This window comes from Diabrotica virgifera, chromosome 10 (genome assembly GCF_917563875.1).
Source record: "Diabrotica virgifera virgifera chromosome 10, PGI_DIABVI_V3a".
NCBI lineage: Eukaryota > Metazoa > Arthropoda > Insecta > Coleoptera > Chrysomelidae > Diabrotica > Diabrotica virgifera.
Window position 1 is genome coordinate 27,339,341 of NC_065452.1, and position 14,349 is coordinate 27,353,689.

Consider the following 14,349-nt stretch of genomic DNA (forward strand, 5'->3'; position numbering starts at 1 on the left):
GTCGAAAAATTGTTTAAACAATTTTTTTTAAACAAATTCACAAAAATAATTTTTCATTTCAATTAATGTTTTTTGAGATAATTTGGGTCATTCTGAGCAAAAAAGGTGTCCTGTCATTTTTCTCTAAAATTTATTGTTGTCGAGTTATATGCGATTAAAAATTTGAAAAATGCGAAAATGGCCACTTTCAAGGCTTAATAACTCGATTAAAAATTATTACTATGAAATCCAAAAAGTGACCAAATTAAGTTTCAACCCCCTTCTTCAAGGTCCTGAAGAGATTTTTATCATTATTTTATTACAAAGCTGCTATTTTTAATTATTAACAATTAGCGCTATAGTCCAACTGTATCGTCGCCCCCGTTAGCGAAACTACTCGTATTTCGATTAGATTTTTTTGCAAAAACTTACTCAAAAAGAGTTCCTTATAACACATCCACAGGGTGCCGTGGTCGAAAAATTGTTTAAACAATTTTTTTAAACGAATTCAAAAAAATAATTTTTTCATTGCGAACGACTTTTTTAGATAGTTTGAGTTATTCTGAGCAAAAAAGGTCTCTTGTGATTTTTCTCTAAAATTGATTGTTGTCGAGTTATATGGCCATTTTCGCATTTTTCAAATTTTAAATCGCGTATAACTCGACAACAATCAATTTTAGAGAAAAATCACAAGAGGCTTGTTTTGCTCAGAATGTCCCAAATTATGTAAAAAAAATGATTCGAAGTGAAAAAATTATTTTTGTGAATTTGTTTAAAAAAATTGTTTAAACAATTTTTCGACAACGGCACCGCACGGCACCCTGTGGATATGTTATAAGAACCTCTTTTTGAGGAAGTTTGTGCAAAAAATTTGAAGCGGAATAATTTCACTAACGGGGGCGACCATACATCCTGGACTATAGCGCTAATTCTTAATAATTAAAAATAACAGTTTTGTAATAAAATAATGACAAAAATCTCTTCAGGACCTTGAAGAAGGGGTTTGAAATTTGATTTGGTCATTTTATGAATTTCATAATAATAATTTTTAATCGAGTTTTAAGCCTTGAAAATGGCCATTTTTGCATTTTTTCAAATTTTTAATCGCATATAACTCGACAACAATCAATTTTAGAAAAAAAATGGCAAGATACCTTTTTTGCTTAAAGTGACCCAAATTATCTAAAAAAATTGTTCGAAATAAAAAAATTATTTTTGTGAATTTGTTTTAAAACAAATTATTTAAACAATTTTTCGACCACGGCACCGCCTGGAACCCTGTGGATATTTTATAAGAACCTCTTTTTGAGTAAGTTTGTGCAAAAAAATCGAATCGGAATAAATTCACTAACGGGGGCGACGATACATCCTGGACTATAGCGCTAATTGTTAATAATTAAAAATAACAGCTTTTTTAAAAATAATTAAAAATAATTAAAAATAACAACTTCGCTAGCGGGGGCGACGATACCTCCCGGTCTAAAAAGTTGCATGTCGATAGTTGCTGCATTTAAAAAACCGATTTACACCGGTATTTTTTGTTCTAAATGTCCTGGTCTATAATTAATTTGATTCAAAACTCTTCTAAAATTTCCATGGTACTCGGTACCGATTATTCTAGCACGCCAAGAATGAATCGTGTCCAGTACACCACGAATACTAATGAATGTTAATGAAAATGCTTTAAAAAATATAAAATACATAAAAATAGTGTTATTGTTATCTTGAAAAAATACACATGTTTTTATTAGTAAATTGAAATGTGTATCAAGAAACAGCAGTATTTTAAACAATCAAGATCCCAGTAATTTAATAATAATTGGTACGAAAATTTATTTTGGAAAAATGTATAGATACGTATACAATAAAAAAAATTAGGTTTTAGATCATAAAGACCTTGAATTTATGAAAAATAACTTACTGTCTTAAGATTATATATGTATCATCAAGGCCTTTTATTTCTGATAGAATGTTTTGATAGAACTCTCTGAGAGAGAGAGAGAGAGAGAGAGAGAGAGAGAGAGAGAGAGAGAGAGAGAGAGAGAGAGAGAGAGAGAGAGAGAGAGAGAGAGAGAGAGAGAGAGAGAGAGAGAGAGAGAGAGAGAGAGAGAGAGAGAGAGAGAGAGAGAGAGAGAGAGAGAGAGAGAGAGAGAGAGAGAGGGACAAATCCTAGCACGCAAAACGTACAATAAGACGTAGCATGAAAACAAGCCTTTTGTTAAGCGCTGGTTTCCTCGAAAGCGGTGCCGACAAACTGAGACCATAACACTGCGATGAATGACGTCATAAAAAACTGTACGTAAAAAACTACTGTAAGTAGTTGAAACGGTCAAAACAAAGAAACGCATACTCATCAAAAATGCACTTGAGATTCTCGTATAATCAACATTTACTGAATCGATCCAGGAAGAGTCAACTCCAACTAGTACAAGTTGATTTAAATTTTTAAAATCAACTTTTACTGCTCGTTTCAGTTGGAGTTGACTCCAACTAGTTGGAGTCGACTCTAACTGAGAATCAACTTGAACTGTAACATATACACCATTTTTGTCAATTATTTATAATGCCATACTCTGCATAGAGTACAAAGACTCGTTTCATATGGGCTCTCTGAACCGCAAAGTGGAATGTTTTCCTGGCGGTGCCTTTTGGTGTGTTTATACCTGGGTTAAGCAGAAAGCTTGAATTGAGTCGAAATTCATTTCGCTTATTCCCCGTTAGATGGCGTTCTATCCATACTGCGATATAAATTATTTTAATTTATATCGACAATCTACGGTCGGAATGGTAAAAATCTGTCTTCCTTAGAAGCCTCCTTGACAACAGGTAGACCTAGAAATAGTGCTATCGGGGGATGGAGGAAGACAGATTTTAATCAAAACGAAACCGTAGATTTTCTTATTTTGTTAATGCCATACTCTGCATAGAGTACAAAGACTCGTTTCATATGGGCTCTCTGAACCGCAAAGTGGAATGTTTTCCTGGCGGTGCCTTTTGGTGTGTTTATACCTGGGTTAAGCAGAAAGCTTGAATTGAGTCGAAATTCATTTCGCTTATTCCCCGTTAGAGGGTGTTCTATCCATACTGCGATATAAATTATTTTAATTTATATCGACAATCTACGGTCGGAATGGTAAAAATCTGTCTTCCTTAGAAGCCTCCTTGACAACAGGTAGACCTAGAAATAGTGCTATCGGGGGATGGAGAAAGACAGATTTTAATCAAAACGAAACCGTAGATTTTCTTATTTTGCCAATGCCATACTCTGCATAGAGTACAAAGACTCGTTTCATATGGGCTCTCTGAACCGCAAAGTGGAATGTTTTCCTGGCGGTGCCTTTTGGTGTGTTTATACCTGGGTTAAGCAGAAAGCTTGAATTGAGTCGAAATTCATTTAAATTATTTATAAGCTATTTTTTGCTTAGAATATTTTTTTCGATAAAAGTTGAGTTATTTGCGAAAAACCGTCTTAAAACGTGTTTTTTTTTTTGTAGAAAAATAAACATATTCACTCACAAATAACTCGAAAAGTATTGACTTCTAAATAACAAAAGTTGCTTAGAATTCACCCCCAAGAAGGGGTGAATCTCACCTCCGCGGTAAAGTCACACATCGGCATAATATCACTTTTTCTTTGACATGTTTTATATGTGTATGTCAAATTTCATGACAATCCAAGCAGTTTAAAATTTGGAGGTTGTGCAATATTTTACCGTATGGAATCGACAAAAACGGGAGTTGTCTTGCGTAGTATAGACCTCTATAGCAAGAATCTAGATGTTTTCTGTAGGGGTGAAACTCACACCCAGGTTAAAACCAAACATCGGCACAATATCACTTTTTTCTTTGACATGTTAGCTATGCGTATGCCAAATTTAATGTCAATCTAAGCGGTTTTTTAAAATTTACAGCAAAAACCGTGATTAAATGGATTATTTACCTGGTCGGGTTAGCATCACAAACAGGGTACTTTTTTTGCTGATTTCCTGGACTATAAGAAGTTAAGAGTAGTTCAAATGTGAATATTTTGACTGCGCTATATTTATCGTGTGTCCAAACTATTATAATTAAATAAATTATCGATGAGTCGCCAGTAAATAATTAACCTTTAACTATTTACCATTTTCCAATTTATAGTTTTGGTAAATAATTATTCGTCTTGTTTGTATTCTATTATTATTATTGTTGTTTATATTTGGTAGTGTTGACCTAGCTTTTAGTCAGGAATGTTAAGTTGTTTGTGTAAGTATGTTTAGTGGGTGGCAGCTAGGCGATTTTGGTAAAATTATAATTTATACTATTATTCGTATACACATTTAAAAAATTAAGTAATAAGAATCTTATGTATATTAAGACACCAAAACATTGGGTACGTACAACCAGTACTTTTTGTACAATAAACTTGAAATTAAAATGGATTGGCGGTAATAATAACTGTTATGTTCTCATCATCATCACTGATGATGGTACCTATAAAGGCAACACCGAAATGTATCTGATATTGCAGAAAAAAAATTACTCTTGGCTCTGTTATTTTAGCTGCTTATCCATTAATCCTTTCCAAGTAATTGGGTAAACAGCTGACATATACAAAGTGTACTTTATACTAAATACTAAATCGAATATATTTCGCCTAATTTCATCATCAGGGAAAGCTAAATGATGGTTACTAGCTTTGATTAATGTCAAAATCACTGCGTTCTATATTTACTGACTTACTTATTACTTCAAAACTATTTGGCACTCAGAAGTTTTATTTATTTAAGAGTTTAGTGACTATATAAAAAACCGAAGTGGTTAATCATGAAAATGGAAAATCTGGCAACATTGTAAGCATTAAATTTGAAATCATATTGCATAATACCTAAGCGTATGGGTTTTGTACGTCCATTTAAGATAAAATTAGAAATTTTTTGTCCACTCTGTATATATATATATATATATATATATATATATATATATATATATATATATATATGTATTGTATATTAAACTTTTTAATACATAAATAAATATAGTATTAAGTAGTATTATTATGCCACGATATGATATTTTGGGCCGTGGTAATATAATATATAGGTAACATTTTTTTTCCAGTTAAGACATTGATTTTTGGATTTTGGATTTGGATTAAATAAGTTTCTACATATTCATATGGAAACTTCGTCGAATACTTTGTAAGCGTTAAGATGTTGTATTTTTTGCATGAAAACGAAACATCGTATGAAAAAAAGGAAAGATTTTTTGTCACGAATTGAACGAAGAATTCAAAAACTATTTTTAATTTGAAATATTTCAGTGGCCTACTATTTTTTTCTTTAAAAAATTTCAGACCATTACCGTACGTGCGCCAATGGTGAATATAAAAATTCTTAATTATATGTCAAAAATGCGCAATAGCTACATATTAAAACCCAGCAAATTTCATTTGTGTACCTCAACCGGTTTTAGAGCAATAAATAAATCGACAGTTTGTAAGGAAAATTTCAACACCCTGACAACGAAGCATTTGCGGATATAAAGCAAACTGTCATTATTTTTGTATCTCGGCAACAAAGCATTTGCGGACATATGTTTATCGAACAAACTGTCATTATTTTTTCATGTAGAATTACCCCTTAAAGTTTGTCGTACTTAGATATTTACTAACACCCTGTATATACAGAGAGATTCAAAATTATGGAATAAATTCATTTATTCGAGAACAGGTTACTTTGGAGAAAGATCCCGAGACAGGTCGATTTTTATTTTTAAATTATGGTTTTTTTATATGCATGCCATAATAGTGATGTCATCTATCTGGGCGTGATGACGTAATCGATGATTTTTTAAATGAGAACAGGGACTGTGTGCTAGCTCATTTGAAAGGTTATTCAATTCTCTATTTAGTAAAAAAAACATTAACGTAATTAGGTTATAGATAAACCTGTCTCGGAATTTTTCTCCAAAGTGGCCTATTCTTGAAAAAATGAATTTATTCCATATTGAATTAATTAACAATATTTTTACACAATATAGTGACAACTAAACGTTCGGGCAATTTAAGAAATTAGTATTCTATCATTGAATGTTGCTTCGGTATAATAGTTTGAGAATAAAAACACATTTTTACCCACAAACCCAAACACAAGTACCTGCACGTCAAGAATAATAAGGTCATCAGTCAACGATATAATATACTGCATAATAACAAAAAATAGAGAATAGAGGAATAATACTAAAACAAATCCTCAATTAAGAGCTTTAACATTGACTTAAACTACCCAAATAGGTACTCGGAAAAACTAAACATAGAATCTCTGGAAGACCACAACATAATAATAATGGTTTTATAAAAAGCACTCAGAAAATAGGCGCTTTTAGGCGATTCAACGAAGTAAGAAACCTCTACCAAATTTTTGCAGTTGGATGATAGGCGAAGCAATAAAGCATTAAAATCGGCCGTACCTCCGAAAAAAAGACGGATGTTAATCATTCTTTTTGCATTTGATTTGTGAATGCGCCAGGAAACTTTGTGACCCCTAGCCATGAGATAATATTAAAAAGGTGTATACAAAAAATGGATTCTAAAACTGCATCTCAAACAGACAATAAAAAATTCAGAACTCGTCAATTATCGGCGGAAATGAGTTCAATTTTGTTACTTAAGGGTTTTTGGGGTTGCTGAAAACGAATATGACGTTTGAAGTGATCTCCGGAGTACCTGGTGCCCAGCCCAGTAAGCACAAGTACGTACATAAGACAAACTAAGTACGTACTGATGGGACATAAAGTATGTACAATGTACCTACGTACTTTTTATTAACGACATCGTCACCTGCTTCTCTAACACTTCTGCTCTCTTATTCGCTGATGATCTTAAATGTTATTAAATCATTAATAATCAAGATGATGCAATATCATTGCAATCAGATTTAGATAATTTAGCCAACTGGTGTCTTGATAATGGGATGGATTTGAATGTCAACAAGTGTCACATTATCCGGTTTTGTCGGAATCATCATTTATCAGTATTTAATTATACCATAAATGATCAATTATTGGATACGGTAGACTCAATTAAAGATTTAGGTGTTGTTCTTGATTCCTCTCTGAGCTTTAACCATCACATCAACAATATTACTCAAAGATCCATGAAAATGCTTGGCTTTGTTAAAAGGACAACTCGTGATTTCACGAACGTGTTCGCTATTAAAATGCTCTATTGTTCTTTAGTCAGGAGGCACCTTGACTACTGTTCTCCAGTTTGGTCCCCACATTATTTACACCTCAAGAACAAACTTGATAGTGTTCAACATAATTTTCTTAGATATATTGGGTTCAAAAAACACATCAATTATAATTATACAGATATGGAACGATTTTTGAATATCTCTTCTCTGGATGTCCGTAGGAAGCGTAAAGATCTTACAGTATTGTTTAATATTATCAATGGCATATATTACTGCCCTGAACTCCTTGCTAAAATATTGTTGTTTGTTCCACCACGATCAACAAGACAAATTCAAACCTTTCATATTTCTTTTCATAGATATAATTACTCATATTTTACTTTTGTTCCTAGAACACTAAGACTTGCTAACTCCCTAGGTGACCTTTTACTTTTTGGTAACTCTGTTGATGTTTTTAAGAACCATTTAACCAAATTAAATATTTAGCAATGTCATAACCTTGTTATTTGTTAGTAATTAATGTTTTGTAATTATTTTACTTTGTCATGTATTTTTAAATGTTTTGTACTCTCTCATTTTATTCTTATATATTCAACACTGTAATTATCAATATCTTATTAATGTATTACCGAATTGGGCTTGCCCGTATAAATAAATAAATGTCTTTAAATGTCTTTGCTGTACGAAGTACGTACTTAATACGTACATAAGACGTACATTTTCCAAATTATGGTACATACCTAGTATGTACTGAAGGTACGTACCTAATACGTACTGAAGGTACGTACCTAGTACGTACTGAAGGTACGTACCTAGTTCGTACCTAGTACGTACCTAGTACGTACTGAAGGTACATACCTAGTACGTACTGAAGGTACGTACCTAGTGGTACATAATATTGATTGTTTCCCACCTTTAGACGTATCGGACGATTTTGAGAAATGCCACTGTCACAATGAGTTTTAGTTGACATACTCCTCTGATACGTCTAAAGGTGGGAAACAATCAATATAATATCAATTTATATGTTACTATCGCTAAATTGAACAACTCTACTAGTTTTATTTCTTTTTATCTCACAATTTAATATGTTTTCCATCTTTTGCGCTATTTTGCCGGTTATTAGCGCGCTCATCACTGTATACATATACATATTATGTACATACTATACACACTTATGATGATTTATGTAAATAAAAGTAAATATAGGTGAATATATCTTTATTATTTAAAAAAAAATAAATTCAATTTTTATTCTGATTCCTTTTCCTTGAAAGTTTTTAAGCGATCCCCGGCTCTCCTCAACCATCGTCCAATTTCTTGCTCCGCCACCTTCTTATCACTACATTTTTGACTTTTTATTGCCGCTTCTATAAAAAAGAGTATCAAATTATAAAACTGGATACTTTTGATAAAGAATATTTTATCACAACCATCATCAACTGAAGCATTAATTAACCCATGGAAATACACCCATATAAATAAATAATACTGCTAAATGTATGTCTGCCTTGTGTGTCTCCGAAAATCAATTCATTTTTGCAACTGCTCTAAATATTTAGAAATTTAGAAGTGGGTTGTTTTTTACAATAATTTAAAAAAGTCTGTTTTAAGACTGATGTCCCTCTAGTACCCTTAAATGGTTTATTTGAAGCCCAATAAATTATCGTTAAATGTATAGTACATATATCTATGTTACATAATGCATTTAATTACAGTCAAATGTAGTTTAAATACAGTCAAATTTATGCAGTGCGCAAATGAAAATTCTTCGTGTCAAGAAAACAAATCCTATTAGTGTAAACCCCTTCAATGTCACATTTACTGCAAGACATGTAACCAGAATGACCTTTAGTACATGTAATGTATGCTTTAGCAGGAGCATCACAAATAAAACCTTTAATTTTAATAAAATAAGTTCTACTTTCATATTTCATACCATTATTAATTATTTCTATGGCATCTTTTACAAATTTTTCTAAAAATAAATTACAATCTTTGGGTTTCTCATAACCGTGATATATACCAACTATATCAACTGGCCCCTGTTTCGGATATAAACTGCATAAAATTGGATACACTTGACTGGATGAACTTTTTGAAAGTAGAAGACCATCTATATTAATTAAAATTTCTACAGTATCAAGACACTCTTTTCCAGAATACTGAGACAGTAGTTTTTGCAAACAATTTCTCAATCCAAAGTGAACATAGTGACTGGAATTTATTGGTTGTAGAATAGTTTTCCTTGGATTGTGTAACAGAGTTCTAGCATCTCGGGGTAATTCAGGATGATATGGTTTTAAAATATTTAACAGGTCATTAATAGCCACATGTGTAATATTATGTTTACAGCACCATTCTGATAAGCTACTGGTAAGACTTTTAATATATGTAGTATCCTCGGTAGTATCACTAATACAATACATTTTTCATCTTCTAATAATATATTCTCATATTTAAAACAGAGTTTGTCTGAAAGAGAGTGTGGTAATGGATGATGTTTTAAATTTTCAAAAACATCCATTGAATTATCATTAGTGTCTGTCATATCCATAGTTTTATTATCTAAACTAGTATTTCACTTTTCACTGAAATATTAAAACTAGTAGATATTTTTGCACATTCATTTCCTTAAATCGTTTCAATTGCTTTGTAGCATTTTTGTAATGTTTACTTTTTGATGACATGTCTAAAATTTACCTAAATGAATTAATTGTTAAAATTGCCTTTTTATTCACCAATATGGAAAAAAAATCATATTTGAAGTACAAAAACAAGCAAAACATGAATCTTAAAGTTTACAAAATGGTTTGTTTTAAATATACTTATTTTTTATTTAATTTTATTTATCTAACTTTCTCACCCACAAAATACATTTTTCAGTATGACTATATAAGTTAAAAAACACTCACCTCAATAAGATAACAGGAAACCACACTATATAAGCTCCAACACCAAAAATAAGTAAAAAAAATCTAAATGAAACTGTCTTGCAATGAATTATCACATAAAAACTGTACTCGAGGTGGAAAGTTCCTAACCAAATAAATTAGGTTAGGTTAACATAACCTAACAATAAATATGCTTTAGCTCTTCTTTCTCATGGTACATACTTAAGATGTAATAGTACGTACTCTTCTGTACGTACTGGTATGTACCCCAGTGTACGTACTTAAAACGTACATTTTACATCATGTACGTACAGTACCAAAATTGTACGTACTCAAAACGTACTGTGCTGTTTGGGAGGGTACCTACTGTTTACCTCGGCTTCTGGAGTTTTCGGCAAATTCATTAAAAAATTAGTCAAAAATCATTACTCGGTGTTTTTGGGGTCGCTGAAAACGAATATGACGTCGAAAGTGATCTCCGGACGTCCTGGTGCCCAGGGTACCTACTGTTTACCTCGTCTTCTGGAGTTTTCGGCAAATTCATTAAAAAATTAGTCAAAAATCATTACTTGGTGTTTTTGGGGTCGCTGAAAACGAATATGACGTCGAAAGTGATCTCCGGACGTCCTGGTGCCCAGGGTACCTACTGTTTACCTCGTCTTCTGGAGTTTTCGGCAAATCCATTAAAAAATTAGCCAGAGATCATTACTCGGGGGTTTTTGGGCTCGCTGAAAAAGAAGATTAAAAATTATCTCCAGAGTACCTGGCGCCTAGGATACCTACTTTTTACGTCAACTTCTGGAATTTTCGTTATACAATCAGTCAAACCTCTAAACTCGGAAGTTATTGGATTCACCGAAAGTAAATTTCTGAATGTTCATGGTCTTCAAGGTATATAATACAGATTGCAGTTGATTTTAATGCGAATTCTTTGATCTTGTATTATAAAAATACCTTTATTAAAAATAATACAATTAAATGGATTAACTAGTTTTGATGGGAAATAAGCCACAATTTTACTAAAAAATTATTTTATTAACGTTTCGAGTTCCAAATCGGATGCCGTTGTCAAAATACAAAAAATATTAATGAATTAAACAAAAATGTTGTTGGTTAGTAAAAAATTCTTCTAATAATTTATTTAATCTGACTCATTTATATCGGCCATTGAGACATAAATTATATATTTTAAAGTAGAAGACTTTAAAATGATATTGCCAATATTTATGAGTTGCGTTCCTGGGACGACTTTACTGAAAGATAGTTCATTCGATTACCTGAAATCAACCCCAACTCAAGAATATCCGTCACAAAAAAATCATAACATGTGATCTGTCTTTAAAAAGACAACCACATGCAACGGTGACAGTAAAATTCTCGCGTTAGTGATTCCATAGTAAATCACTAGGGAAAACCAGGAAAAAACCTCGTGATACTATCCCGACATCGTGAGTATTAGGTCTTACTTTTGTTATCTTTCAAAACTAATACCAAATTCTGACCTTAATATGTACATATGTTATTTTAAAGTACATTTATTATAAGTAGTTTTTAAGAAGTGGGTTATCGTTAATGAGTTTTTTCCCTGAAAAATAAGAGACATTAGGAAAGAAAGTGGTATGAATAGACAATAATTGTTCAGGGTATTTGGAGATTATAACGGTGCTTTGTTATGCACGAGGCCAGAAGCCACAGGTAATGATATCTTAGAAAATAATGTAAAAGAAAGTTTGGAATTTTAATCTCTTTTTGTTTAAACCCGAGTAAATTTTGTAGAATTTCCCGAAAGTAATTATTATGATGGTAGGAATATTTTTGAAAGAATGCGTGGGTTTTTTCGAATGAAAAAAAGAATGGGGAAGAAGAAATGTCTCTGATTGGTTTGGCAATTTGGAATGGGAAGGAGAGAAGGTTGAATTTTCAGATAGTTTTGGAAAGAGGAATTCATTATGTGACCGGCATCCCGGAAGAGTAGTGAAAGTTTTCGTGGATAGGAACAAAGCAAGTACCAGTGGTTGTTTGATAGTGGAGAGTGGAGCTGAAAAGTGGAACGAGAGACAGATCAAATTGAGAAGAAATACCTCTTTGATTCTGTATTATTGTGAGAAGGAGAGGAGAGAATTTTGGAGTTGTTTGAATCGAGTACTGGTTAAAAGAGGCCTGGCTCGTTGTTTTTTTTTTTTTTTTGGAGAATTAGTGCTGGTATGCTGCTGGATTGAAGCTTGAGAACGGAGAGGGCTTTGATGGGTAGCCTAACATAGTCAACAAGGGAGAGCTGTTTGGGGCAAGAGGAAACATCATTGTGAGTGAAGAAAAAGGTCAGTCAATTTATGTGAAAGATTTTTTATGTTCGGAAACTAAAATTTTGAGTAAAAGTATATGAATTAAGATTCCAATATTTCAAAAATTAAATAGGAAGTATAAGTAATTTTGCGAATACCAAATTTGTTTGTTTAGCTTGTTTTATCAAAGTCATCGGGAACAAACCGATAAATTTTTATTTGAACTAGAATAAATTTAAGTGGTAAAAATTTCATTCGGACAGCTATGTCCACAGGTTTTAATTGATCGATTTTTAGAGTATTGATTTTGATAATAAAAGATTTTTCTATATGCTTATTTATGTATTTCTATTTATTTCCCTTTCCTATTTTTCTCCCGATAAGAATCAACTAAGATATACTGAAACCACGAGAGAAGATAAGTATAACATAAGATAATTTAGATATTTTTTGTATTATAAAAAGGCACCCTGAGATTTTTTCTTAATTTTTTTGTATGATTTGCGACAATTGGATAATTGATTAAATAATTAATTGGAGTAATCAAATAAAGACTAATTGATATAAAAGTAATAAAAAGTAGATCATAACAATACATAGATAGAAAAGTAAGCCCAAGGTTTTGTTTTTATTGTATTCCTATGAGAATTGGAGAATCTGGTCAAGTTTGGAGCGCTGTAAAACCTAGATAAATAAATAAAATTAAACAACTTTATAGTATAAATTGTTCGTTGAAAAATCCTCTATAAAATCGCTATGATGTTATTTTATTGTAAAATGAACGGAAAAAAAGTTATAACCTCCAAAAGGAAACTTCTTACAAAATTTTCTCTTATTTTTGTTTCTAACTTTTTTGTTGGTCACTTGACGATAAAAAGTAATAGATATAAAATTGTAGAAAATTTAATTTTCTACATTTTATGTGTAATTAAATTTTCTGTATGGTTGCTAGTTTAGGAGATACAGCGCGAAAGCCCTTTGCACCCCCTTTTCCAAGATGGCGGCCGGGAGACAAGGGCGGCGACCCCAAAAACTTGAACTTTAGCTTCTACTGAACCCCCCCTAGACAGTAAAAAAAATAAAATTGACTCCTCTACGAAATGCAACCCTAAATATAGCATTTCAATGGACCACTAATATTTTTACAGATGCGTCCTGGTCTACAGAGAGTATTTATTGTTTCGAAGTATGTGGCCAAGAGATGATGTTCTTATTATTTTAATTGTGTTCATCAGCTTTCTGCCATGTCCAATTCGTCTTAACACTTCTTCGTTTGAGACTTTGCTTCTCTATAAATATGTATCTCTTTTTACATTTACCTTTAACCCGTCCCTGTAGAGTAAGCCGACTAAGAAGAGTACACATAATTTTTTATGTAGGTATCTTTGGATTTTCTGAATGACCTTGCGTGTTAACATTTTAATTCTAAAGGATGAATTCAGTTCTCACCGGTAACAGATAAAAAATCATTCAATTGTTAGATACCTTTAAGCAAACGTAACAACTATACTTACTATACATAATGCATTTAAGGAAGGAAACGGCACTTGCTACCAAGCGTAAACAAATAAATATTTCTTATTTGTAGATTAGGATTTTTCTTATTTACTTCAATTTCATCTACAGTCGGAAAAATGAAAGAATACCCATGAACGAACATATAAAACACGCTGTATTTTCCTGTCACAGTGTCACAAAGAAAATTGTCCAGTGCAAGTACATGTAACAATAATTATTACCTGTACTTGCGCTGGCCAATTTTCTTTGTGACACTGTGACAGGAAAATACAGCGTGTTTTATATGTTCGTTCATGGGTATTCTTTCATTTTTTCTACTGTACTGCAATTTCACATATTTGATAAAATCTGTACGTCGGAGGGACACAGCACTATATCCATTTTCATAACTTTACAGTGTAGCAGTTTTAAACTTTGTTCAACAATAGGTACAAATGGACTTGGTGTTCTTTTAAAGGCCACTACCTCCATTAGTCAGAAGCCACTGGATATGCGTGATTTAAG

At 32.1% G+C, this 14,349-nt stretch overlaps 1 protein-coding gene across 6 annotated transcripts in view; it reads left to right on the forward strand.

The window, feature by feature from the left end:
- LOC114346485 (tyrosine-protein phosphatase non-receptor type 13-like) overlaps positions 1-14,349 on the forward strand; it is a 203,535-nt gene that overhangs the window by 129,011 nt on the left and 60,175 nt on the right. Inside the window, exon 1 of one of the 6 annotated variants that reach the window (XM_050663338.1) lies at positions 4,170-4,221. The exons of the other annotated variants lie outside the window; for them this stretch is intronic. Within the exon in view, the coding sequence (XP_050519295.1) occupies positions 4,206-4,221 (16 nt within the window). The 5' untranslated portion in view covers positions 4,170-4,205. Of the gene's footprint in view, positions 1-4,169; positions 4,222-14,349 lie in introns of those variants that run through there. 6 annotated transcript variants of the gene reach the window in all.